General features: G+C 38.6%; 1 protein-coding gene and 1 long non-coding RNA gene across 15 annotated transcripts; both read left to right on the forward strand.

Annotated features, from left to right (window-relative positions):
- Positions 1-792: 792 nt before the first annotated feature.
- On the forward strand, positions 793-7,822 carry LOC103705375 (protein ABHD18-like). Of its 2 annotated transcripts, none has more exons than XM_008789064.4 (6): positions 793-1,159; positions 2,398-2,892; positions 5,679-5,763; positions 5,882-6,051; positions 6,385-6,656; positions 7,370-7,822. In XM_008789064.4, exons 2-6 carry the CDS (start codon positions 2,517-2,519, stop codon positions 7,538-7,540), a joined length of 1,074 nt encoding a protein of 357 aa, XP_008787286.2. In that variant the 5' UTR covers positions 793-1,159; positions 2,398-2,516; the 3' UTR covers positions 7,541-7,822. The 2 variants fall into 2 exon arrangements, with proteins under 2 accessions (XP_008787286.2, XP_008787285.2); XM_008789063.4 differs by having other exon boundaries at positions 802-1,173.
- Positions 7,823-11,300: 3,478 nt separating this feature from the next.
- LOC120111291 lies at positions 11,301-25,613 on the forward strand. 13 transcript variants are annotated; one of them, XR_005512442.1, is made up of 4 exons: positions 11,301-16,882; positions 17,056-20,289; positions 23,076-23,210; positions 23,399-25,613. It is a non-coding gene; the product is annotated as an uncharacterized LOC120111291 (long non-coding RNA). The 13 variants fall into 13 exon arrangements; XR_005512441.1 differs by having other exon boundaries at positions 11,301-16,592; positions 16,677-20,289; XR_005512431.1 differs by having other exon boundaries at positions 11,301-15,360; positions 15,443-20,289.
- Positions 25,614-26,728: the final 1,115 nt, after the last annotated feature.

The raw sequence follows: 26,728 nt of genomic DNA on the forward strand, positions 1-26,728 counted from the left end.
CAAAAAAATTATATAATTTAGAAATCCATAGTTTATGTATCAAGCGATCAAAACATATATAATTTGATAATATTTAGACTGTCCAATTTTTTTTGACCAATTGGTTAGGAGTCTCAAATCATATGATTTTTGATGTATAAGCAGTTTAAATATAATAGACTACATCTAACAAATTATCAGTTAAAATTCTTATCGTCCAATCCAAATCTGACTGTATCTTAGTAAAGATCTATTCGAATGTAGTTAAATCTATCTCTTTCTAAATAGATAAATAGATAGATAGATAAATATTATTTTTCTCAACAAGAGAATATCTACTCATGTCAATCTTTAAAAACTTTATCATGTATTTTAGCAATAGTAGTATAATAAAAAACACTCATTTTGACCACTAAAAATATATAATATTTTATTTCTATAAATTTTATTAATAAAGATCATGATCAATGTTGTAGATTTTTTATTATATAATAATTTTTTTAGTTTGGACTAGAAAAAATTTATGTATTCTCTCCTCTCAATTTTTTGTTCAATTAATGTTTGGGTTAATGATCACTAATATATATGTATATATATTCTAAATATTTTTTGCACTTGATTACGATGAACTGTAATGCAAAGAAAAGCTCTATCCAGGAATTTAATTCTCGGTCTCTTTAAATTACTTCAAAAGGATAGGTGTCGAGTCTCAAATCATGAGTCGAGTTTGGGCGCAGAAGATTTCAAATTTTAATTATATTTAGTCCACAACTCGACTAAAAATAGGTATAATTTAGGCTGAAGGTACGGAAACGTCGCCGTCTTATCCCAATCTGGCGGCTCACGCCACATCGGACACAGCGGGATGCCGTCCGCCTGGCGCTGCCGCGGGACCCACGACAGGTCCGCCATCGTACGGCTCCCGTTCGATCCGCCCTCGCCGCTGGATTGATCCCACTTCCCGCTCCAAGACCCAGGTTTTCTCGGGAGCCCGCTGGATTTGATGCTGGATCGTGCTTCTCTTTCGCCTTTCAACGCCCCTCGGATCCCCCGCTAACTTTCTTTCTTCCGTTCCCAGTCGCCGGTTTCTTCGATTTTGTTCGCGTTTACGATATATTTCTTGAGCAAGTCTCGGATTTTTCCGCGATTTATAGCCGGAAAGATCGCCTTTTGGATGTTGGTAAGAATCCTCAGGTACTCGATTCGCAACGCATTGTATTGGAGTCTTTCAGATTTACCTAATTTTTGGTAATAGTTTGGTGTTTTCGGTACTTGATTATTATGAGATCCTGTTTGATTTGATTAGGATTTTGGAGCGGTTTCAAATAAAATTATGCAAATTCGGATTGTACTTGAGGTTTTATAGAAGTTTTTTTCCCCTTTTTCTAGAACGATGTTTGAATGGCTGTTTGGGATTGCTCTCCATTAGTTCTGTTCGGATATAGTGTTGCAAATTTATCCTTTAGTATTATATGATTAATTCGCCACATTCCACGCTTTAGGTGATCTGGGAGCGAGTATTGGCTGTAGAGGATTATTGATTTGTGAGTTCAGGTGTTATAATTGCATTGTGATAAATCTGTTTTTGTTGTTGATAAGATGTTAGGGATTGTTTTCAAGTTTGACTTTTTGCACAATTTATAGATCTTATTGGGTGCAATCTTATTTGTTACTTAATTCAGATATTGAAAGAAATTATAATGCTACTTCAGGCATGCTAGCTCCATTTTAGCGATGCAATATCTATGACAGCATTGGTGCGAACGGGAATTCCATTTTGAGATTGATTCGATGATTCAAATTCTTAATATTTGAACCCTTTCTTTTTGAAAGTTTGTAGATATCATTGAATTAGTATGTTTGATTGGTCACCTTCAGTGTGTCTCTGTGCTGCAAAAGTGTTTTAAGAAGGGTATCTAGTCCTCTTCTTTCCCAAATGAGGAGTGTCTCTCCATTTGGATGATGCATGTGCTTCATTCTCCCAAATATTTAGTTGGGATTTTTATCAATATTGCTGTCATGCTTCAGCTGTTCTTAACATTGTAGATCATGATTGTTCCAATCAGATTTATGGGTGGAACTCTGTATTTTTCTGGCCCTTAAATTTGTCTTTTATTTCTCCTTTTCCCGAGTAATCTGACCTATAATGTACCATTACACAGCCATGCATGAGTATCCAGGGATTGCTTCAGCAGAAAACCATACTGTTGCTGTTAGTTCTAGCATATATGACATTACTGGTCTTTCATTTGATTCATATGTTTCTGTTCACATGCTTTCATGGTCCGCAATTTGTTTTCATTTTTGTTTCCTTTTTATTTTGGAAGGAAATTTTAACTTAAGGGCAACTATTTCTGTCGCTCTTATATGTTTCTTGCTTTAAGGAGGACTAAAATTATTTTGACTTTGAATTTGTAGGTTATCTTCCCTTTGCTGGTGCTATGACTAAATTAAGGGTTCTGTGGTGGATTGGATGATGAATAGCATTTTTTTTATTGTAAGATTGTGCATTTGAAGTTGCATGACGTTCTCTAGAGATGGTATCTGCAAATCTAGGTGTTTTCTATTATGTGCTGGACCACATCTATGCAACTTTTCTCCACCGGACAAAGTTAAGTACACCATTTTTCTCGAGGGGATGGGGAGGGAGCAAACTTGATCTGTTGGAGAGAATGGCAAAGCAGCTGTTTCCACAGGCTGCTGCCCAGAGCTGGCCACCCAATCTGGTGCAGCCTATCTGGAAAACAGTATGGGAGACAAAAGATGCTTGCCTGAGGGAGGGTATTTTCAGGACTCCATGTGATGAGGAACTAATCAATGCATTGCCTCCAGAGAGTCACAATGCAAGGGTTGCTTTCCTTGCACCAAAGTTTGTTCCACCTCAGAAGATGGCTTGTGTGGTTCACCTAGCAGGTAATCTAATGCCTTTTTGTTGGTTTCAGAATGTGTCTATGACCATGTGGTTATGTCGTTACAGTTCTGTGGTTTGCTGGAATAACTAAAATGGCAGAGATTTTAAGTTGGCTTGAATCATTTACATCCTGAGGCATGTTTTCTGCATGAATCTCAGTCATTGATTTATTTTAAAATTGTTTTTTTTACCAATACATAGTACATTCTGTCAAATATACATACATTTGTGAGTACATACTTATGTATGTATGTATGTATGTATGTATGTACATATATATATGCTGCAGATATCAGTATTTCACTTCATTTTTTTGTTGTCAAAGTAGCCGATTTTTCTGATAAGTATCTTCTTATGTTAGTTGTTTAAATATCATCCACTAATCTTTAGGTCTGTTAGGCATTGTTGTTTCCTAGTAAGAATGTTTTAGCAATATTCATTTGCATAATACAGCTCTGAGAATCTGGCCTTTTTTTTAGGCATTGTCCTTTCACTGCTGCAATCCATCCCAAGAATCGGCTGCCTGACTAGGAAACATATGTCACTTATAAAGTCATGGTTACCTTGACTTATACTTGGACATAAACAGATTGATGCTTGTCAATTTTAATCTCAACTGTTCTATACTGTTGACTTAATCTTCGATTACCAACAGAATATCCCAAACAATTCAGTTTTACTGCCTCAGTATGTGACTGTCCTTTTTGCAATTCATTTATCATGTAATTTATCTTTAAATTTCAAATTTACTGGTTAAGGAACAAAAAAAAATTGTTGTATCGTGACAATGCAAATAGGGATAAGGACTGATTCATGTAAATCTTGACTAGAAAGGATTTTCATATCGGCCCTTTGTTCAAACCTCAATAGCATACTGATATTGGAAACTGACTGCTTCTTGTTGGAAACATAAACAAAACCAATTTGCAGTTCTGAAGAAAACATAAGAAGCATTTAGATTTCAAGATGTCTACCATTGCTGGGGCTTGACTTTTTATGATAACACATGACAGTGGAAACTTCACAAATACAACAGATTCTAGAAACAGCAGCAACTAGAAGAGGCAGTCTTCTACCTGAAAGATATACCAATTAAATAACCCTTTTATAAATCAGCTCCTTTTATTAACTATCCATAAACTGATGTATTTGTTTCACAATCCTCCTTTTAAGTTGCAGTTTGCAAAGGCTGCAAGATTCCATTTTGCTGCCCTCCTCTTCAACCCAAACACCATTCAAATTGTTGAGGAATGTGCAAATGGAACTTGGAGCACTTCAAGGCATTCCACATATGAGCACAGACCTCTCCCATATAGCCCTTAAAACTGATAAAGATATGATGAGATTTGCTCCTTTTCTATATACCAGATAGGCAAACTTCCATCACATCTTGAATATTATTTTAGGTAAAGGTCTATCTTGGTATTATTGTACAGGCAGGTACCTGAATTTTCCACGGAAATGCTGAATTACACATCATCATCTTCTAAGATAGAAATCAGTGCCTGCCTTTGATGAGGCATACAAAGTTTTTGTAGCAAAATTAGTTTTGGCCGCTCAACTTTGGAAGGGTTTTAAGGACAAATTCATTAAGTTTCCCATATGTAAGATATGTCATCTCTGCTTAATTTAAAAAGAATCCTTTACTGACACTTCCAACGTGGTAGCACATGGAAAAAGAGTTAAGTAACATCTAGGGGAGTACTGCAATTGCTCATCCGTTCAAAATCTAACTCTGTTTTTGCTTCTCCCCTTATCCAGCATTATACCTTAATGAAATCTGGCTTCTATGGCCTTTCTTTGTAGAATTGCTGTCCCATCTCTTTTCATACTATACAAACTCTACCATTAAGACAATGTCAATCATCACCATATGCTTGTTAATTGTAGGATCTCTCTGACTTCTAACTTTACACAATTAATCGCTCTTGGGAAGATGTAATCCAGCCCAAATGTCAACCTGCTTCTGCCTTTTTTCCATTTCTTTGAGCTTCTCAGCCATTCCCTACCTAAACTATACGGATAACTTTGTAAGTCAGATTTGACACGAGTCATTCTGCCACTAACTAACCAGAAATCTCTCCGTCGCTTGTCTTTCTGCTACTGAACTCTTCACCATATGATCCTAAATGCTGTCCTCAGTTGTCAATTTCTAAATGAAATAAAGTCTTTCATCAGAAAATGTATGTAGTGCATCACCAGCACTTTGCCATTCATAACATGCTTGGTAGGCATGTTACTCTTTTACTCATATAATAATGCAAAGTTGCATGAAATTTTGAAAACCTTTGAGCTGTTTGATATGGGCATGGAGAAATATCAGTTTGAGGAGTTGATTGTTCTTTGTTCAGTATAATAATGCAAAGTTGCATGAAATTTTGAAAACCTTTGAGCTGTTTGATATGCACATGGAGAAATATCAGTTTGAGGAGTTGATTGTTCTCTGTTCAGCATGATCTTCATTTTAAGATTCCCTAGTGCTTAAACATTTCCAAGAAACAGTCCACACAAGACATTAGGGCATGACCTATGAAATTGCCAGCAGTGAAGGTGAACCAAAGGAATGCGAGGTAACCCATCTAAAACCATTAGCTGTTTTGGGAGCAACTTTTCCATAATCTGATAACTAGGGTGCAGGAAGAGGCACAAAAGCTTTTCCCCTCACCAATTCATTTAGTACATGAACAATGTTTGTAAGTATATTTCTTGCTGTGCTTTTGTTCCACATCTTTGGAGCTTTCAGCATTCATTTTTCATGAACTGAGATGACCTATTTGAAATATTTTAGGCACTGGGGATCATACTTTTGAGCGACGGTTGCGACTTGGTGGTCCGTTATTGAAGCAAAACATTGCAACTATGGTGCTTGAAAGGTGAGCAGTCTTGCATGTCTACTGTTTACAAATTTAGATGTCCTTGAAATGCATAAACTGTGCGTTTCCCTTTTTTTATTAAAAAAAAAGATTTTAATCTTTGCTACCTGTGCTACAGCCCATTCTATGGACACCGGCGTCCTAGACTGCAGTGTGGTGCAAAGCTTCTATGTGTGAGTGACTTGCTACTGTTAGGAAGAGCTACTATTGACGAATCCCGGAGCCTCCTGCACTGGCTAGAGGTTGAGGCTGGTTTTGGCAAGACAGGCATATGCGGGCTTAGCATGGGTAATGAAAAAAATTATCTACTATCACTCCGTGGGCAATTGGAATTGTTTAGTGCTGTGAACAGAGCCTGCTTATGCCTCCTGTTGTTGACAGATTGGTCCTAGACTCCTAGTTCTTAAGTATTGTAGTACAACCAATTTTCAAAAGTTTAAATATTCTTTGGTATTTTTACTAATCATGAAAGTTTTATTTCTTTATTTTGCTAAACAAATGTTTTCTTGTTTTTAAACTTGTTTAATTTTGTCTCTTTTTTACTTAGCACTAGCCTCATGTTTTTGTTGGTAATATGGGAAATTTCCAGAACTTCTGCAATAGATGTGTTGATAATTGCAGGAGGTGTACATGCTGCAATGGTCGGATCTCTGCATCCTACACCAATTGCCACACTACCATTTCTTGCTCCACATTCTGCAGTAGTGGCTTTCTGTGAAGGAGTCTTCAAGTATGCCACTGCCTGGGAGGCACTAAGAGAAGATGCAGCGCAAAAGACTGGAATGACACTAGAGCAAGTTAGAGAGCGGTTGCGGTCAGTTTTGTCCCTGACAGATGTTACACGCTTCCCAATCCCCAAAAATCCTCAGGCAGTCATATTTGTTGCTGCTACGGTAAGTCCATCTCTTCTTCATGCCATTATATTATTTGTTCCTGCCATCATATGTTCCATATTCATACCTCACAATCTTGATCCACATATTATTTCACCTGCCTTTGTTGAAATTTTGGAGCACCTTTTGTCATCAGAATGTATTTATCATAGTCACTGCTACACACCCACACACACATAGGCATATAACATACATGTACATCAGTACATGTGTATGTACCTGCATTTACATACATATGTATGTATGTGTAGGTCGGGCAATGTCTCTGTGGTAATCTTGAGTCTCTTGGTAGTGATTTATTGAACTTTCAGCAAATGATAATTGGTTAGAGTGTCAAAAAGCTGTACCCATACTTCTCAAATGTATGAGCATAGGGATGCATGCTTCCTGTTATTTGTTGCTGATGTCTCTTCGGTGGTTGCACGTGTAACTATTACGGTGTGATATGCTTATACCCATTCTTTTCATCGTCTGGTGCACTGTCTTCAGTCAACTTATCCTATGTATTCTTCTTAGAAAAGTTGTAATACAGATTTAAACTTCTGCTAATTTTTATCAAGTTCTTTCAAATTTTTACAACTTACTAAGAATGAAAGGCAAAGTTCTCTCTGTATCTTATGCTTCTTAGTCATCTCTGATTGATCCTGTACTCCTTCGCATGGCTTACAAACTACCTCTTTTTATTGAGCCTGACATAATTCTCTTGACCTTAGGATGATGGCTACATTCCGAAACATTCTGTCCTGGAGCTTCAGAGGGCATGGCCAGGCTCAGAAGTAAGGTGGGTGACCGGTGGGCACGTCTCATCTTTTCTTCTCCACAATGATGCATTTCGCAAGGCAATTGTTGATGCTCTCAACATGTTAGAATGGAGAGAATCGTAACTATAACCAGTTGTGCCAAGTGGCTCTGGCTCATTATTCTTCTTTAGGAATTGATGTGTTGCGATGAGTTGTAACTTCAACATTCACAATGGCTGACATTCTAGCTCCCTTGAAAAGGGGGGAGAAGAACAGGGGAACTGGAGCTGAATGGCTCAATTGCTTGCTTGCCTAGTTTAATTCAAAGGCACTTTCCCTTGATTCAAAGGGAATGATGTACATGAACTTAAAATATATCATGACCAGTTGACGGCACAAATAATCTTTAGAAGTGATCAACTATATCTTTTATTGTTTTCTTCCTTCGTAGGTAAAAACTGTGAGCATTTCCAAGCATTATGCATTTCTTCTCATGTTCTCATCATGCTAAACTAACAGTTATAGCGAGTGTTGAGCTGCGGGATATGCCTTTGATCTCAAAATTGTTCACCCGTTTATAATAAATTTAAATTTTTGAAATATTTGAACGTTAACTTCTCTTTTTCTTTCTTTTTCTTTCTGCTATTCTGTTTTTTGTGCTCGGTGAATGGAAAAAACTATTAGCAGTTTAAGGTAAGGATTGCCTGGAATTTAAGAGATTGGTTACCTTGGGACATGACGCATCACTTCCAATTAGACGAGTGATCTAGAAATCGGTGGTGATTGACACATGGACTTTGAAGAACGATAATGGGTAGACCCCGAAGGTAGAATGGTAGAACTTTTTTCTGAAGATTTTTTTTGGACCCAACGGTCCTCTATTTCTTCTGGTTTATATAGTGTTCTTAATAGTGATGCCGCTGGCTGTGCTCGTGCGAGACCAGTGTAAATAGTCGATATATCAAAAAAAAAACTTTAGAAATTAGTTTTTTTTTCCTTTTTTGGCCATAATAATTGTGTTACATGCAACGCTGCACGGAATAAAACGTTTATAAAGCAAATAGCTAATTTTACGTCGGCATTCCTCCCGACGAATTTTTCCACTATTCAACACGAATGCTCCTACCAAATAAATAAGTAAGATAAATGTGTTAGGCAAGAATAAAATATAATCACCCTTCAACATTTGTTTTATCTGGAAATGAAGATATTTATCAAAAAAATGAAAAAAAAAATGAAGGCGAAGATCATCTGTCTCAATTATCATGTTTGTGATATAAAGAAAAGCATATACCAAGCGGTCTTATCATTTTATTTTGTGTGTTGAGTATATATGGAATGGAAGGGAAGTCTCATTAGAAGCATACTTGATACAGCTCCGGTCAAGGTAAAAATTGAATTTAAGGAGCACCATTTACAATAGGTTGGAGAAGCTGACAATTGACATTGCTCCAAGCTCCTATTGAGAATTTTTTATAAATATATATTTTTGATATTTAGACAAAATTGTTTATAGTAGAACATGATTTTTAAGTGGATCGAAAGGATATATATAGCCCATGATTTTTAAGTCTTACCTTTTTTTTTTTACAATGGAAAGAGACGGAAAAAAAAAAGTAGTCGGCAAAAAAAAAAAAAAAAAAAAAATCTATAGTTGGAATTTTTAAAGAAAAACTAGCTTTTTCATTAAATGAGATTTCTACATTTTATGAAAAAAAATTATATAAGATATAAAAAATATTAATTTTTATTGGTTAGATATTTGAGGGATTTTTTTTTGCCAAAAATACTTTTAACCTTTTATGTAAAATATAATAATTTTTTAAAAAAATATAATATATATTTTATATAACTTTTTTTTAAAAAAATAAAAGTCTTTAAAGACTTTCGTATCATCAATTAAATATGTAAAAATTATTTTTCATGCATCATATATCTAAATATTAATTTTTTTAAATGAATTTTAGTAATATATATATATATATAATGGCGGGAGAAGGGGGAATCAAATAAATCGCAAAAAATAATAGGCTCCCAATCCAAGCTGTTCCTTCGGCAAAACGATACGTTGAACCCCAGCCCCAGTTGATTGTTGATTGCTGATCAGATGCCACGACTCACAGCTGATTGCTGCTGGTGGGCGACAGATTGATAGGCTTTCAGCTACAGGGATGGAGCTAAGGGCGGCATGGGAGTAGGGCTGTCAACGGGCCGAGTTGCTCGAGCTTGGCTCGGGCCCGCCTTGGTAGCCCGGCTTGAGCTCGACTTGTTAGTCAAACGAGCCCGAGCCCAAAATGAGGCCCGTTTAAATCCGAGCCCGAGCCCGAGCAGCTCGCAAGCCCAAACGAACCCAAAAGAGGGCTCAGTCCAATTAACAATTTAATTGGGTTCCAATTAAATTTGGACTCAACCTAATTAAATTTTATTTGGCTTAATCAATTTAAATCCCAATCTGATTGAACTTAGTTGGATTTAAATCAGACCCAACCCGAGCTAACCCTAATCCATTTAATTTCTTTAAATCGAATTGGATTGGTTCGGGTTCGGACTCAGCCTGTTAACCCAAACCCAATCCGTTAACCCTTCCCACCACCTCCTCTTTCTTTTTGTTTTCTTCTCCTTTCTAGTATCTTCTCGATTTCTCCAGAAGCTTCCCGCACCGGCGCACTGGGTGTCTCTCCCCTCCCCTCTCACCTTCCTCCTCTGCCGAGGCCCCTCCCCCTCTTTCTTCTCCGTTTCTCCCCCTCCCTTTTTCTCTCTTTGCCGACTCCTCCACGGGCGAGACTGTAACAGAGGAGGGGAGTACCTCGCACGGGAGAGTCGGGCCACGGCCGACGACGCCCGCGGCGCCCGTGGCGTCCTCGGCTGTGCCTGCGGCTGATGCCCGTGCCAGCGGTGCTCGCGGTCGAAGCCGACGGCCGTCTTACGCGACGAGGTGAGTCCATTCTTCTCTCTTTTTTATTTCTTTTTTCTTTCTTTTGTTCCTTCTATCTTCTCTTCTTTTTCTTTTCTTTCTTTCTTTCCTTCATTCTTCTCTCCATCGACGAACCGTCGGAACTGAGCTCGGTTGCTCGTTCTTCTCTTCGACAGAGACGGGACGGGGACGGGGATGGGGATGGGGACGGGGCGGGCTTGGGCTCGCCGCTCGGGCTCGGGCTCGCCGCTCGGGCTCAGGCTCAGGCAAACGAGCTTTACGAGCCCGAGCCTGAGCCAGGCTGTGCCGCCTGAGCCCGAGCCCAATACAGGGCTCGGCATCGAATCGAGGAATTTGTGAAATGAGCCAAGCCGAGCCTGCGAAGGCTCGGGCTCGGCTCGGCTCGTTAACAGCTCTACATGGGAGGGGGTCTTTTATGCGAGACGGAGGTTAGGAGCCGAGCACATTATCTTGGAGGGTGACTCAGCCACAGTAATCGATTGGATACAGGAGGAGGGATGAAGGGAGATGACAGTCTCCTGCTATGCGACATCAGATTGATGCTGAGAGATTGCAGCGCCTTTCAAGTAGTGCACGTGTACCGGAAAGCGAATATGGCTGCAGACTGGGTTGTATATTACGTTGCGCAGCACTCTGGAGAGATATTTTGGCTACATCGGGAGGGGCCTCCCTCGCTTTTGAGTCAGGTTCTAGTTTTTGATCCTGTTTGCATGTCCTACACTGAAGTAGGGTAAGGTGCCCGTGTACCAAAAAAAAAAAAAAAAAACACGCAGCCCCAGGCTAGAAAACAACCCGTGTCGGTCCACCTCTCTCCCTACCGTTGCGGCTGTCCGGTGGGGAAACTTTTACACAAAGAAAATATAATAATAATTGTAATTAAATAGTTCAGCGTTAGAATATTATAAAGACATGTTAAGAATAATTAAAAACATGTTTGTTCTCCTATATAATTCTTGGGCATTAGGAAGAGGCCGCTTCTTGATCTTTATCTCCACGAGGCGGGGTCCTCCGATCATCCCCACCAAGCGCCGCCTCTCCTCCTCCTCCTCAACATCCATCCTCTCTCTCTCTCTCTCTCTCTCTCTCTCTCTCAGGTTCTCTTCCATCTCTGCTATTTTTGACCCTACTCCTTGGCATCACTTAGCTTCTAATGCTGCTTCTTGGGATCGATGGAGGAGCGTGTTCTTAACTAAAATTTCTTGGTTTCTTTAAATTTTTCTTGTTTTCTTCAAAGTTTGCTCGTGTTCTTTAAATTGTTGGTCTTCTACGCGAATGTGGTTTGACGATCTCTTTGCGTCCACTTATCCCGATTCTTGATGTATGGAGAAGAGAAGACTGCCTTATCTTGATTTCCCTTTTTTCCAGATGCTAATTTAAAAAAAAGATGAACTGGTTTTACGAGAATATTTGTTCTTGAAGTAATGGGATATTGCTGCTTCGTAATTTTGATGCTATTCTTCCACTGACGTTCATTTGATCATTTTCCTAAGGTGATTTCGAGTTGAAAACCCGGTTCTTGGCTTCAAAAAGAATCGGCAGTAAATATTTTACTGTCACTTATGCTTTGGAAAATTTTGTAGGACTGATAAAGAGATGTTTTAGACATATTATTACCTTCTTGTTTTTAATAATGAATTTTATTTTTAATTTTTTTTTCCAAGAAAAGTAACCAGCCTCATAGTGATGGTGTTTGTTCCGTTGTTTTTGGTACTTTGAGCCAATTTGTTTTATTTCTTACGTTTATCTTTTAGATGATCCTTGGGTTCGTCAACTCGAAAGATAATGCTGCGCGTGTGGCAATATCTCAGGTAACAGAGAACCCCTTTTTTTTCGGAGCTAGATAGAGGAGGAATCTTAACAAGATTTCTGGTCGAATCATGTGGATGGAATTTTATTTCATTTACTTTCTGCTGAATATAGATTGGTTTCTGCACAAAGTTTAAGGTTCAAAATGGCTAGAAAAAATGAACAGGGGGACGAAGAACCATTGATTTCAACTCTTCGATTCTTCAGAACCACAGATAAAAGGCCTCTTGGTAGTGCTGGTGTCCTGGATTCCGTTACTGGAGGCGCCAATGGAGTTGGAGACTCCGAAGGTATGGCTATTACAGTTAACAGATAGTTGATAACGAGGCAGAGACTGCAGATGCTACAGAAAAGACATCCCTCCAATCTTCGGGTGAAAAATCTGGTAGGCATTTCATGTTCTGTCGCTAGAGAATTGTTTACATCTTTCCCCCTTTAGTGTTAAGGTAATTGTTCTTTTGGTTATGGCCCATTGTAGGGTTGCAACTTCCAGGTTCTAGAAACTAGAAACCATTCTCCTTCTTGCACATCGAAAGAAAGTTTTACTCTTAGGTTTAATTGTATACATGGGCCTGTCTATGATTTCCATTTTTAGATAGTTGAACTCAAAAGGCGTCATATGCATTCTAACTACAATGGGTTATATTCCCTGCACACAAATGCACGCTTAAATTCAGTTGAATTGGATGATGGTATATATTCATGAAAACCTATAGTTGCTGTCACAGATTGATACATCGAATGGTTCTGTGTCAAATGCTGTGTGAATTACTGCCAGACCTATTTTCCTTCATGCACCATAAGACTTGACTTAGAAATCCCGATTAATGAAAACAATCTTTGTTATTGCATAAGTTACCTTCTCTTCCATCTTTCAGCTTTAGAACAGATTCTTATGCGGAGCTGCTTTATAGAAAATCTTATAGTTATAGAGATCAAATCTAGGAATTTAAAATTCATTGCAATTCTGTTGGAGGACAGGTGAGCTTCATCTTTATCCTGTATGTGTCAAGGCACAATATGGAGGCGATATAATTGCAGGTCATTTGATTTCATATATAATGTTACTGCTGTGGTTTCTCTCTTATTAATTTTTTTTTTTGTGATTAGCAGGCAATTAACATAGGAAAACAAATTGAACGGGCACTTTTAGGGCAATATAAGGAAATGCAAGTGTCTTCTTTAAGGAATGTTATTATCAATAATGTAGTTATACTGATATCAGCAAACTTTGTTGGAATCTTAGAATGTACACATGCTCGAATATCTATACCTATACTGAAAATACTGATGGTCAAGGTTTTAAGAACCGGTAATGGAGGGCAATACTGATTTTCTGAAAAACCAGTATGGTACCAGGTATACCGACGCATGACATTGGACTGTTTCCATTACTGACACACCATGTATCAGTGCCAGTTTTCTAGGGATGATGTGATACTGCTTATACTGTCCCGTTCCAGTGGTTTTTAAAACCTTGTCGATGGTATTAGGAGCTTCGTTTTTCCATTTTACATAACATGAATCTCGATGTGATCTTTCGAAAAAGGGCATGCCTATGGTTTCCATTAAATGAACTTCCAAAGCTGGCATTTAATGTACACATTCTGCTCAGAGCATAGAAATTTGTGGTAGAGAACTTGATCACCATATACTTGGCTATGAAGTGTTTATTTACGGCACTTCCTGTCACTTGGCTATGAAGTAACTCGCTATTTAGGAGTTAGGGAATGTTGGTGGACAAAGGAATTGCCTAATACTGTTTTTATTGTCCTCCCATGTTGTTTCTGCCTGTGTAGCTTTGGACAACACTGTTTTGAGTTCCATGTCATTAGAAAACTATTTTCTTTTCTGAATAACTGCTCTGATTTGTCAAAACATTGACTTTGGTCTTGACATACAGCTAAGTGCAGGAGACTCCATGATGGTGTTGAACAGTTCCTTCTTGAGGCTTCTGAGACTTGTTTTTCTACCTGCTATGATTTGATTCTGCATGCTAAAGATGGTTCAATTCATTGCATAGATGATCATAGGGAAATTTCTGAATTTGCAGAATTACTATTGGCGATTTCTCCTCAATATATGGTTCCTGGTAGTTCAACCGTCTCCCTTTATCTTACTCCCTTGATTTTCTTTAGTCCTATATGTACTATGCAGTAATAATTATGTTCAATCCACACTCCAGCACCATGGTGACAGATCCATAAGTCTCATATCTGTTGAGCCCGAGATTTGCTATCTCTTTCCAATCATCATCTATCATTATCAACATCACTAGCCTTGCAGCATGAGTCTACAGAACATGAAACTACAGGTCCTTATATGTTTTTGTATATCCCACCCACCCCAACAAAAAAGAAAAAAAAAATGCATGTGAAGCTTTTCTTTACAATTCTTAATTCTTCTGAACCGAAAGATCAATGCATGCAATGTTGTTTCTTTCGTTCTTGCTTATTGCAATCTATGTATATATTATGTGTTTTGTATGCATGATTGCAAATGGGTGTGGTTCTCTCTCATGATTTCATTTGGAAAGCAGAAATGGTGAAAATAGAAGAACAGCTTGGGCTTCATGGAAGATATTACTGGTTCCGTCTGCAATATGGTGACTTCATCACCTCAAGAGATCTAATGTGTGGAAAGCATTACGTTTTTTTCTTTTAGCCTCCTCCCAGCTATGGTAGGTACGTTGCTCTTCTCCCTTTTTTTCTTGCCTTTAATTGGATTTCACTGTGAGTAGATAAGCATGCAGATTTCTGCTCTATATACTGGATTTCAGAGGTCTGCTATTTTGATACCCCTGTATACATTTAGAACTTACCCATCATATAAAGGACTTATAATTTCTGTGTCTTGAGACTCTTGAAACAACTGGAAGCCTTTTTGACATTACAATTTTGTGGAACTTAGCCATAGAAATGATTACAGTAATGTGTTGTTTTGCAAAATCTACTTTAGCCTTTTTTGGCATTCTAATTTGTTGAAGACTGAAATTTTCTCATAGAATTTATGTAATTGATATTTTTGCCTGTTGCCCTCTTTTATAACCTACTTCGTTATGTAATTGGTGTTAACAAGAGAAAAGCGGAGGGAGGGGGTGTGAAGAAAAGGTCTTGCTGTTTGCTACCTTTATGATGCCTTAAACCTGGCACCTCTGAGTGAAATCACAGGACATTATTCTATACCTGATCTGTACTTGGAGATCCTTCAACCAATCTGCATGGTGCTCGTCTCCTTTTTCTTTCTTTTTTCTTTTTTGATGGATGGGGAAGTGCACAACTTACCAGTTGTTGGGCTTTCTTCAGGCTACTTGGAGATTTGATCTTATGGATGTGGTAACCTTAGAAGGAAATGCCTTCTACATCACCGGGACACAAAAGGTTTTTATGTGAACTTGAGCACCGGAAATGTACTAGATCTGAAACCGGCAAAGCCTGCTAATGAGGCGAGAACACTTGTTGGTTGTTGAATCAGTCCACACAAAGGAGATTGACTCTCCAGAACAAGAGGAGACCAAGTCTTCAGCTGAGAAGACGAAATCCTAGGACTCTGGGCTGTTACTTGAGTAATCTGAATTCTGTTGAAATATCTTGTAAATCTAGTCACATATCACGTAGAGTTTGTTACATCACTCCTATAAATTAGAAGGCTTGTACATCAAATCAAAACGATAACAAAAAAGAGAAATAGAGTTTTTTTGTAACCTCTATTTAAATTTCCATACGGTATCAGAGCCCCTCTCAGACATACGTCCCAAAATGTCTTCTCTAGTCTCCTCTACCTCATCTGAAACCATGACCTCCCAGCTACCTCTGTTCAACCCCAATTCCACAGTCCACATCACCTAACTTACCCGTACAAATTAACCAATTTGGAAAGCACAAATGCTTCCCTACCTCAAGGGCCAAAATGTTTTTGGCTATATTGATGGCACCCTAAAAATGCCCCCCATGGAAATCTCATCCTCTGATGACCCCACTATCAAACTTCCCAATCCTGACTATGCAATTTGGGATAGACAGGATAATCTCATCTTGAGTGCCATTAACTCTTCTTTGATAGATGAAGTTCTTGCACATGTCTTCCACTGCACCTCCTCTCGTGAAATCTGGTTTGCACTAGAGCAGTGTTTTGCTGCTCAGTCTCGTGCACGAGTTGTACAGATTTGATCCCAACTCGCAACTGCATGCAAAGGCAGTCAATCTGCCATGGAGTATTTCATGGGCATCAAGAGGCTAACTGATGAGTTAGCTATCGCAGGACAAGCCATACACAATGATGACATCCTCACCTATGTTCTTGCAGGACTTGGCCAAGAATATGACTCCCTGGTAGCCACCCTCTCTGCTTGCCAAGATGTCACCTTCCGTGGACGTGGCCACGGACATTCTACCAATTTCAGAGGCAGGGGGCGCAACTCTTACAACAATGGCCGCAGTGGTAATTATGGTCGAGGTAACAATTCCAATTCTATTCATGGTAACAATGGCAATACCCTGTGGTGCAACTCTGTGAAAAGCCTGGTCATACGGTGCACAGGTGCTATCACCGTTTTGATATTACCTACCTTCAGCCCACCAACCAAAATGCCCAAGCAATGGTTGCTTCCAACCAGCAGAAAACAGATGCCAATTGGCACCCCGACACAGGATCAATGCATCATATGACCTCCGACTTCAATCAACTCAATCTGTGTGCTGATGAGTACAATGGATCAGACCAAATCCAAGTGGGCAACGGTGCAGGTTTGAATATTTCTCACTGTGGTAGTACCAAACTTATAACCCCTTCACGTTCCTTTATTCTTAATCAGGTTCTTGTTGTCCCTGAAATAAAAAAAAAACTCCTTTCCGTACATAAATTTGCTCAAGACAACCATGTTTATTTTGGATTTCACGATTTCTTTTTTGTGATTAAGGACTACTTGGGGAGCATCCTGCATAAAGGTTATCTCAATGACGGCCTATATTGCTTTCTCAACCCTTGCAAAAATTAGCTTCAGCTTTCATTGGTATCAAGCTTTTTGTTTCGGATTGGCATCGCCGTTTAGGTCATGCTGCATTTCCAGTTGTGCAACGTGTTCTAGCTGCAAATAAAGTTTCAGTTGTTGATAATAAAAGACCAATAGTGTGTTCTGAATGTCAAATGGCTAAAAGCCATAACTTACTTTTCCATGTTTCTCCTTTAACGTCCCCAAAACCTTTTGATTTACTTTTCTCTGATGTCTGGGGACCAACGTCTGTCTACTTATGGGTTCAGATATTATGTAAGTTTCGTTGATGATCATACTAAATTTATCTAGCTATTTTCTGTCAAACTCAAGTCTGATGTTGAATCTGTCTTTTTGCAATTCCAGCAGTATGTTGAGCGCCACTTCAACACTACAATTAAATCAATTCAAACTGATTGGGGTGGTGAGTATAGACGCTTAAATACGTACTTCAAAAATACAGGAATACAACATCGTATTGCCTATCCTCACACCCATGAATAAATAGGTTCAGTTGAAAGGCGTCACCGTCAGGTTGTCGAAATGGGCCTCGCCCTATTGGCACATTCTCACCTTTCTCAAAATTATTAGGAAGACGCTTTTCTTACTGCTGCTCATATCATAAATCGACTTTCTACAAAAATTCTTCAATGTAAATCCCCTTTTGAAATGGTTTATCATAGGAAGCCTGATTATATATTTTTACGTGTGTTTGGGTGTGCATGTTGGCCAAATCTTAGATCATTCAAGAAACACAAAATTGATTTTAGATCAAAAACATGCATTTTTCTTGGCTACAGCCTTTGCCATCAGGGATACAAGTGTCTTGACGTCACAACTAGGAAAGTATTTATCTCTAGGCATGTTGTCTTCAACGAGACCTTATTCCCTTACAAGTCTAAAGCCAATGACACTCCCTCATCACTCACACCCACTGTCACCTTACCCACAAGTATCCAACCTTTCTCTATTTTTCCTATTTCAGCTACAAACCTTGCAGGTACTATTCCTCACGCTGCGCCTGAATCGCCACCACCTGCTCTCTTTGATCCTTGTACTCATCTCAATGCCCAAACGTCTAATGATACGCCAGTTCCTACAAGGGATGCTGATATTTCCATTGATCCAATGGTGGACAACCCTCCTCCACCTTCTAGTGTGCCTATTATAGCCCCACCTCGACATCAGATGGTTACAAGATCTAAAACAAACTCTCTTTGGCCCAAAACTCCCTTTGCTGGTATGGTACAGTACCCCTTACCAAAGGCTTTGGTTGCTACCTCAGATTCTTCTCTTGTAGAACCTTCGAGCTACACAGAAGCTATGAAAAGTCCACAATGGCGAGAAGACATGAACAAAGAATTTGATGCTCTGCTTCGAAATGGAACTTGGACATTGGTTCCACCCCACGACAACATCAATTTAGTTGGCAATAAATGGGTCTTTCGGATCGAACGCTATGCTGATGGTCGTCTTGAATGATTCGAGGCCAGATTGGTGGCCAAAGGCTACCACCAACAGAGAGGGCTTGACTTCAATGAGACTTTCTATCCAGTAATAAAACCTGCCACAATACATTTGGTGCTATCTATATCAATCCGAAGGAATTGGCCACTGCGTCAAATTAACATTCAGGACGCGTTCCTCCACGGTGTTCTTGAAGAAGTAGTTTTTATGTGCCAACCACAAAGTTTTGTTCATCCTGACTATCCGAACCATATCTTCGCCTTCACAAAAGTTTATGTGGTCTTCGCTAAGGCGCCTCGAGCTTGGTTCTCTAAGCTTACTGATCAGCTTCTTTCACTTAGTTTCCAAGCTTCACAGGCTGACAACTCTCTGTATGTCCTACACAATAGTCAAGTTATCGTCTACTTTCTAATTTACGTAGACAACATTCTTCTCACTGGATCAGATAATGTGTTCATTGATCGCATTCTGAAGCATTGAAGTATGCATTTTCCCATCAAAGATCTCGGCAAACTGAACTATTTTCTTGGAGTTGAAGCATTGGCTGCCCCTCACAGCCTCTTTATAACTCAGCGGAAATATATTGTTGACCTATTGAAGAAAATTGGCCTTGATCAAGCCAAGCCCTGCCTCACCCCGATGGCAACATTGAGTGATCTTTCAGCATATGAAGGCGCAGCTTTTGAAGACCCTCTGCTTTATCGCAGCACCGTCGGAGCATTACAATACTTATCTTTCACACGGCCAGATATAGCCTATGTCGTTCATCGGGTCGGCAAGTTCATGCACTTAGCCAAGGAGCCCCACTGGCAAGCTGTAAAACGCATTCTGCGTTATCTCAAGAGTTCAGTTTCTCATGGTTTACATATCACAGCTCATTCCTCACATGATCTCCAAAGTTTTTCAGATGCGGATTGAGCCGGCGATAAGGATGATCGCCGCTCTGTCAGTGCTTATTGCATTTTCTATGGCAAAAACCTCATTAGTTGGAGCTGTAAGCAGCAAAATACACTCGCAAGAAGCAGCACCGAAGCTGAATACAAAACCATGTCTACTGCTGAACTTCAATGGTTGCAAGCTCTTTTAACCGATTTGCACATGCCTTTAGCTCAACCAGCGATCCTCTGGTGTGATAACATCAGGGCCACTTGCCTCTCCTCTAATCCGGTGTTTCACGCGTGAACAAAGCATATTGAAATAAGCTTCCATCATGTTCGCGATCAGGTTCTCAGAAAACAGTTGAAGGTCTGTCTCATCTCATCCAAAGATCAGTTAGCTGATCTCTTAACAAAGCCGTTAGCAGGCAAACGGTTCGCTCATCTTCGGAGCAATCTTCGTGTACATGAGCTGCCCACTCGATTGCGGGGGCATGTTGAATCAGTCCACACAAAGGAGATTGACTCTCCAGAACAAGAGGAGACCAAGTCTTCAGCTGAGAAGACGAAATCCTAGGACTCTGGGCTGTTACTTGAGTAATCTGAATTCTGTTGAAATATCTTCTAATTCTAGCCACATATCACATAGAGTTTGTTACATCACTCCTTCTATAAATTAGAAGGCTTGTACATCAAATCAGAAAGATAACAAACAAAGAGAAATGGAGTTTTTTTTTAACCTCATCCTATCAGTTTAAGCTTTTGGGAGAAGCGGTGATTTCAACACTACTGCAAAAGATTACCTCCAAATTTATAACAGGTAGCACAACTTTATGGACATGTTAATTGTTGCAAGGGTCTGGTGTTGCTTAATTATTTAGTTGCTTCATATAACACATGAACTTTTGGAAGTTTTCGTGAGATCTTGTAAAGGAAAGCTTACCCATCCTTCTGAAAATATCCAACCTCTTCTGCAGCCATACTCATGGCCAGGGGTTTATCCAATTCAAGGTAGATAAAAGGACATTGTACATAGGCTGTCAGACTCCTGTTAGAATGCTGTTTACTTTGCATGCTTGGGTGCATACCTTCTAATTAGAATTTAATTTTCTCATGGTTAGTGCAACTTTCTTTATCTCTAGTTTTAAATTACCTTCTGATTCAATGCTTTTGTTCTTTAATTATTTTCTATTCTATTAGCATCCAACATCTTAGCATTACTGGGATGTATCAGCTTAATGGTAAAAGTAATGCCATAAAATGATATTTCATGGATAATTTCACTTGACATTACTTTGCAGTTCACAGCATACTGTCTCACAAGCCTTATTTTTATTAAGAAGCTTAAATTTACTATTCTTCAATTCCTCACAAAATCAGAGCAAGCTAGTGCCAGAGTCTCTGAGGTCTGGATCACCATCAATGAATATAAAAATACGAACATTGCACTCAACCTGTCACCATTTTTCTTTTTAATAGGTATGTGGTTTTAAAGTTGAATAAATATATAATTATTTCCTCTCTTTTTCTCTTAGTTTATGTTCTCTTGCTCATAGCAGTACTTGTAAATTGTGCTGAATGGCCTTTTTTATTTGGATTTGAGTATATTCCACCCTTCTCATTTTTTTGAAAATCATCCACCTTGCTGCAAACATGTCAATCTAGCCTTGACCCAACGTCTAATTTCTCCTCGGGCTGGTTTGTCGCATTGACATTTTCCTTGTAATATTCTTATCATATGGGATCATAGTGAAAAGATTTTAGATGAAGGTGGCAGCAGAAACAAAATAGGATCTTATTTTCATCCTCAACCTTTTCAGCAATATGAGCATGTCCTTTTGATTTATCATAAGCATGTTGATAAACAACGCTAAGTGTCTTTCTTCATATGTTACTACAGATATAGTTGGTCTATGAGGAGCTTTCTCATGTTCAGTCACCAAGCATTTAAAGCTTCATGAAAGATTTTAAGAGGTTACGTACCAAACAATGAAGAATAATGGTCATGCTTGGATTCTAACTCTTCCCAGTCCTTACTAAGGATAGACATTACTTCTTTCTTTTCCATACCACCATGTTTTAAGAATCATTGGGTTATGGGATATGCCCAATTTCTTTTTGGTATTTACATCCTTAAGCTCATATGAATGTATTATATAAATAAGGAGCCTAGCTCTAATCATGGTTAATCTGTGAACTACCATTGGCAAAACGTAAAGTACCTGACATTTAATGTCAGCAAGAATGACCAAGTTAGGTTGATTCAGGGTTAGTAGCTTTGTCAACGCACCAAGTAGGTCTAAGCAGTCTGAAGTCCTGACCAGGAAAAGAAAAGAAAAAAAAGAGAGAGAGATTAAATTTTAGGCCCTAAAACCTGATTAGGCTCAAAACCTAGGAAGCCCAAGTTCGTTTAGGCCTGGTTGGGCTAAAAGTCTCTGCTGAAAATGAAAGGCCCTTATTTGAGACTGAGCTGGCCCCAAAAACTGACCCAGGTTTGGGTTGGTCTTGAGTCTGGTATCCTCGAGGCTTGTTCCGACCAGGCCGGCTTGAGGTATAAACTGCTGGCTATATCCATCCCTAGGTTTGATCCAGTCCCTTGACACCCCCACTGGTTGGGGAACAATCTTGAATAACAGTTTTCTGTCAGGCCTATAATTGATCTGGACCTACATTTGAGGTAGCACTAAGTGTGTGTGTAAATGATCGGGATTTATCAGGACATGAAAAGAATGCCACCACTTGTTTAGGATGGAAGGCTATTGTTATAAGTAAATCCTTTTTCTTCCTGAATCAACTGGATCTTTTAGATGGGTCACAAAAAACTGCCACCTGTGATGGGAAAAAAGTTAAGGTTATCTTTGGTTTTGCATTGAATAGTAGGTTGGGACATTGTCTGTCTGTTGACCCAGCTCTTGGTTAGCAGTTATATCTGAAATCAATTTGGATATAAATATGAGCACCCCTCTCCCCAAAGAAACTTGCCACCCCCTTTCAAAAACAAGCTAGGCACAACAATGATTTTAAATTGAGCAAAGTATTTTAGACTTTGTACATGTGCAATGTGGCTAAGAAACATCTTTAATGAGGATAAGATCTCAAGTTCAGGTTTTATGGTTGGAGTGAAGGTGCAGACATAATCATGTGGATTTATGGAGATGGACAACATGACTACTTTGAAAAAAAAAATTGACGAATAGAAACCTATTTGAAGATGTTACCTATGAAGCAGACTCTAGATTGATAAGATCTGGCTTATTATCTAGTTTGTTGTTTGCTTATTAAAAAGGATATAAATATTTAAGTTACCTAAAAACAAAAAAGGCTGTGAACTAATAATATCTGAGAAACTTTACATTGACTTTTTCTTTTTAATTGTGTCCAAGTATTGCATAATTGTGCATTTATACGATATACTTTCCTTGCTTTTCCTTGTTCCATGGTTATTACTTTAGACTGTCTGGCTTATTGGGCTCAACATATATGATTGTTCAGTGAGTTCTATTTCTGTAGTTTAGTTTTAATTGCCCATTTATTTCTGGATTGATTTTTTTGTCTAATTCTACCGTTACTATGCTTGACAAATTGGCGTGGTTTCAATGTTCGTAGATCATAAACAGGATGCAGCTAAAGCAGAAGATGTGCTAGTTCTTCATATGGAAGCAGGCCAATTGGTATGCAGAGGGACTTAAATGAGGAATTACAGTCCTGTTGGGAATTACCTCATAAGAAACTTCAAGAAAGGTGGATAAATCAATCAGTTTGCTTTGTTTATGTTTTTTTCCCTTTTCAAATCTTAGTTCCTATTGGTGATGAAATTGTTTTTAGAAATGAGTTTTTGTACTTAAAGGAGAAATATGTTTCAAGTGATTCATAATGTGGAAATCAATTAAGACAATGAGATGCATCCCTTACATGGCATATTTTTGCAGGCTCTTGGGTGACTGGGCTCTTTATGAAGTAACATGTGATTTTGTTGAAGCAGCAACTAATGGCGCTATTGGAGTCATCAGCAGGCGTACACTTCCTATCAATCCAACCAATCCAGTGTGTTTCCACATGTGAGTACACTGAAGGATGTGCATATGCATGTTTCATCTATCTCCCTTTAATCAGATGACTGCTTATTACCAATCAATGATCAGAAAACTACAGGATTTTACATTCTTGGAGCCAACTTCTTCTCGGAGAAGCTAATATTTCATATTCTTGCTCTTTTCTATCCATGTTTTCTATGCCCTTCTTAGATGAAATATTTGAACTTTAACAAGTTATTCATGTGGTCTTATATAATGAAGAATTGTGTATGGTTCTGTATGCATGTCTTAGATTCTAATCTCTAATAGACAATATGTAACACTTTAAAGTAAGCTTAACTTATAATTTATCTTGTAATACATCTGATATGCAACTAAAAATGTTTGAAGTACTCAGGACTGCCCGAGTTTTGCTTTCTGTTTTATTTAAGATAGTGCCTCAATGTAGTTTAGTACAGCATGCTGTCATCTTAGCTTTTGGTATTCTATTTTTACCATGTCTTATTATTCTCCAATTTTTTAATGTCTTCATGCATGTACAATGTACTTGCTTTTCAACATATAATAATAATATAATATTTCTCTCATATTTATTAGTCATGTGATTTTTTTACTAACTAATGCTTATAGGTATGTGCATAATAATATATCTTTAGTTTTGCTGTGGATGCCGACCTTGGACACATGCCCAAAGGTCATACATTTAGTATCAACTTAAGCTCCCAGACATGCTGCACGTAGTGAGGAAATAGTCACTATACCAAATTCTTCAGTAATGTCGTCCTTCAATTCGTTCATTGGAATAAAATAGTCTCCTGTGTTGCATATACATCCGAGAGCTCTCATGCTGCAGGTACTGTTTGTATTAATTCATCTGCTACTGCTGAGGCACAGATTGCTTACTGTAAGCAGGCTACGTATGCTTCTGAAATAATGATTTGGAAGGAACCGGAGCTTGCCAAGAAGCTGATGTTCCTGGAATTTATAATCTCACCATGGCAATTATTTTGATTACAGAGGCCTTATGGTGGTTGCTCAGGTGTGTACTAAGGAGAAAACAATTTTAATTTGATTCTAATATTTGCGCAGGTCAAGATATGTTGTCTCAGTATTGAGCCTCGTACTAATGCCATATTGTCACTATATTGGTACGGTATGGTATGAGGCTGGTTTGGCGTACCAAGTATTGATATGCCCTTCATACCGTTTATCGGTATCAAATCGGTATGGTATAGTACGCTCCGTACCTTTCGATTCGGTACAGCATGGTGAACCTTAGCACAATTGCTCTAGCTATAGTACCGACATGTATTGATTGTTCAAGGGCTATATTGTTTGACATTGCGAATCAGTTTCTGTGACCTGTGGTTTATTTATTGTTATTCTGGTGAAATGGCTTTATATGGTTCATCTGATGATTCCTTAAGGTAATCATTATACAATTCAGTGTTTTCACTATTATAACATTTCTAAGTTAAATTTAGACTGCTTGGTTCCTTTACATCATTAGATTTCTCGCATATGAAGAAGAAACATCTAGGTTCTCGGGCAGCCTTTGATCTCTTCGAAAGAGTGGCAGCTGGTTAAATGGAGGAAGAGAGAGGGAGAGAGAGGAGGCAGGCGAGGTGAAAGGTCAGGGACAATAAAAAATTGCATTAGCGAATGCTTCGTTGATCTGAACTTCATTTTGTAAAGCCACACTTGTAGGTGTGGTTTTGATATTTGAAACTACACTTAGAGCATTCATAAGTATTTTCAACTGTGCATAGCTGCAGAATGAAGGATCTTTTCGTCCATTAAATCCAAAAAAATGAAATTCCTGATTGATCTAAAAAAGAGGCACGAGTAGCAATGAAAGTTCATGGTAGAGTCGAGGGTCAGGCAACTTGCATCAAGGACTAATGAAAGAAGAAAAGGGAAACGTTTTGAGTTTAGTTACACATGGAGTGTTTGTTCCCTGCTCGTTTGCTATTGTTTTATTATTTATTCCTCTTTTTATCCAGGTAAAAAAATTTGGTGTCACTCTAATTGTAAGCCATTTGTAGTTTTGTTGACAGTGCTTTTCTGTGGGTGCTTTGTTTTGAATTTTGAGCAGTCATCTTAGAACTTCTGTCTAATATATTTTATTTTCAGAGCATTATACCTGGATTCCTCCAAGGAGATAAATCAGGTATCTTACATGGTTCTGTTGACAATGGCAAAAAAACAAAAAAAATGCTGGGATGAATCATTTCGTTCCAAGGCGAGTCACTTGTAGTTAGGTATTTTCTTTTATCCCAATCCTGTACTAATTTTTTTCTCCTGCATGAGAAAGACCTATGCCTGTGACTTAATCTGGCTTCTATAGCTTGAATTATACTTATGACGGCCGCTTGTTTTGCCTCTCTACTCTGAGAAAGCTGGTAATGGATAAAAGTACGGTCGGTGACTGAGAAGCATCCCATGAGCTTTCCTGACATTTGATTCGATGCTTTGTTCGTATGAAGGAATAGCTCAACTCCTTAATCTAAACCCCTTAAAATCTCAAGCTCTATGGAAGAAAGTGCCTCAAAACACAGCTTCTCCACGACAGAAATCATATTACCTTCCTATTGCTGCTAGATTTTGGATCGGCACTCTGCTTGCTGTTCGTTGAGGTCGGTTGGAATTGAAGTACGCTGAGGTCGGATGAGCAGCTCATCCAGATTGTCACAATAAAGAACCTCGAAACAACCCCAAAGTTGTTACACTTTGAGAAGATTAATTGGCGCATTAAAACTTCCTTCTAGATAATTTGTCCTCAGTCAAGATAACGATACAATTTCCATCCCTCGAACTAAAATTATATTACTCAGAAGTAGGAGGGTAAGTAATGGAAAGAATATTGGACATCTTAATCTCAGATTGAACCAACTTCTTTGACTTCGGCTATGGCCGAAGTGAATGACTTTGGTATGGACCGAAGTGCTATTCCACTTGATGTAGTAAAAATTAACAGTTACACAAAATTGTAGTTAACACATAATTGGTGCTATTGCTGTCGTGTGCTAATCACGCGAAGTAGTTACCATATCGTTAATGTACAATCAATCGTTTTCATCCAGTTATGGCATGTTCCGCCAAATCAAGTAACGAACATCTATCTTACCCTATATAAGGATGACCCAGAGATCCTCAGATAAGCACTCCGAAACTCCTCTCAACACATTCTACTCTCTCTTTTATTGGTACTCTAAATCTCTTACT

The sequence above is a fragment of the Phoenix dactylifera genome, chromosome 1 (genome assembly GCF_009389715.1).
Source record: "Phoenix dactylifera cultivar Barhee BC4 chromosome 1, palm_55x_up_171113_PBpolish2nd_filt_p, whole genome shotgun sequence".
Lineage (NCBI taxonomy): Eukaryota > Viridiplantae > Streptophyta > Magnoliopsida > Arecales > Arecaceae > Phoenix > Phoenix dactylifera.

Coding starts and splice junctions, on each gene's coding strand:
- LOC103705375 (XM_008789064.4), top strand. CDS start 2,517: ATGGTATCTGCAAATCTAGGTGTTTTCTATTATGTGCTGGACCACATC. Junction 2,893..5,678: donor TTGTGTGGTTCACCTAGCAG/GTAATCTAATGC, acceptor GAAATATTTTAG/GCACTGGGGATCATACTTTT. Junction 5,764..5,881: donor GCAACTATGGTGCTTGAAAG/GTGAGCAGTCTT, acceptor CCTGTGCTACAG/CCCATTCTATGGACACCGGC.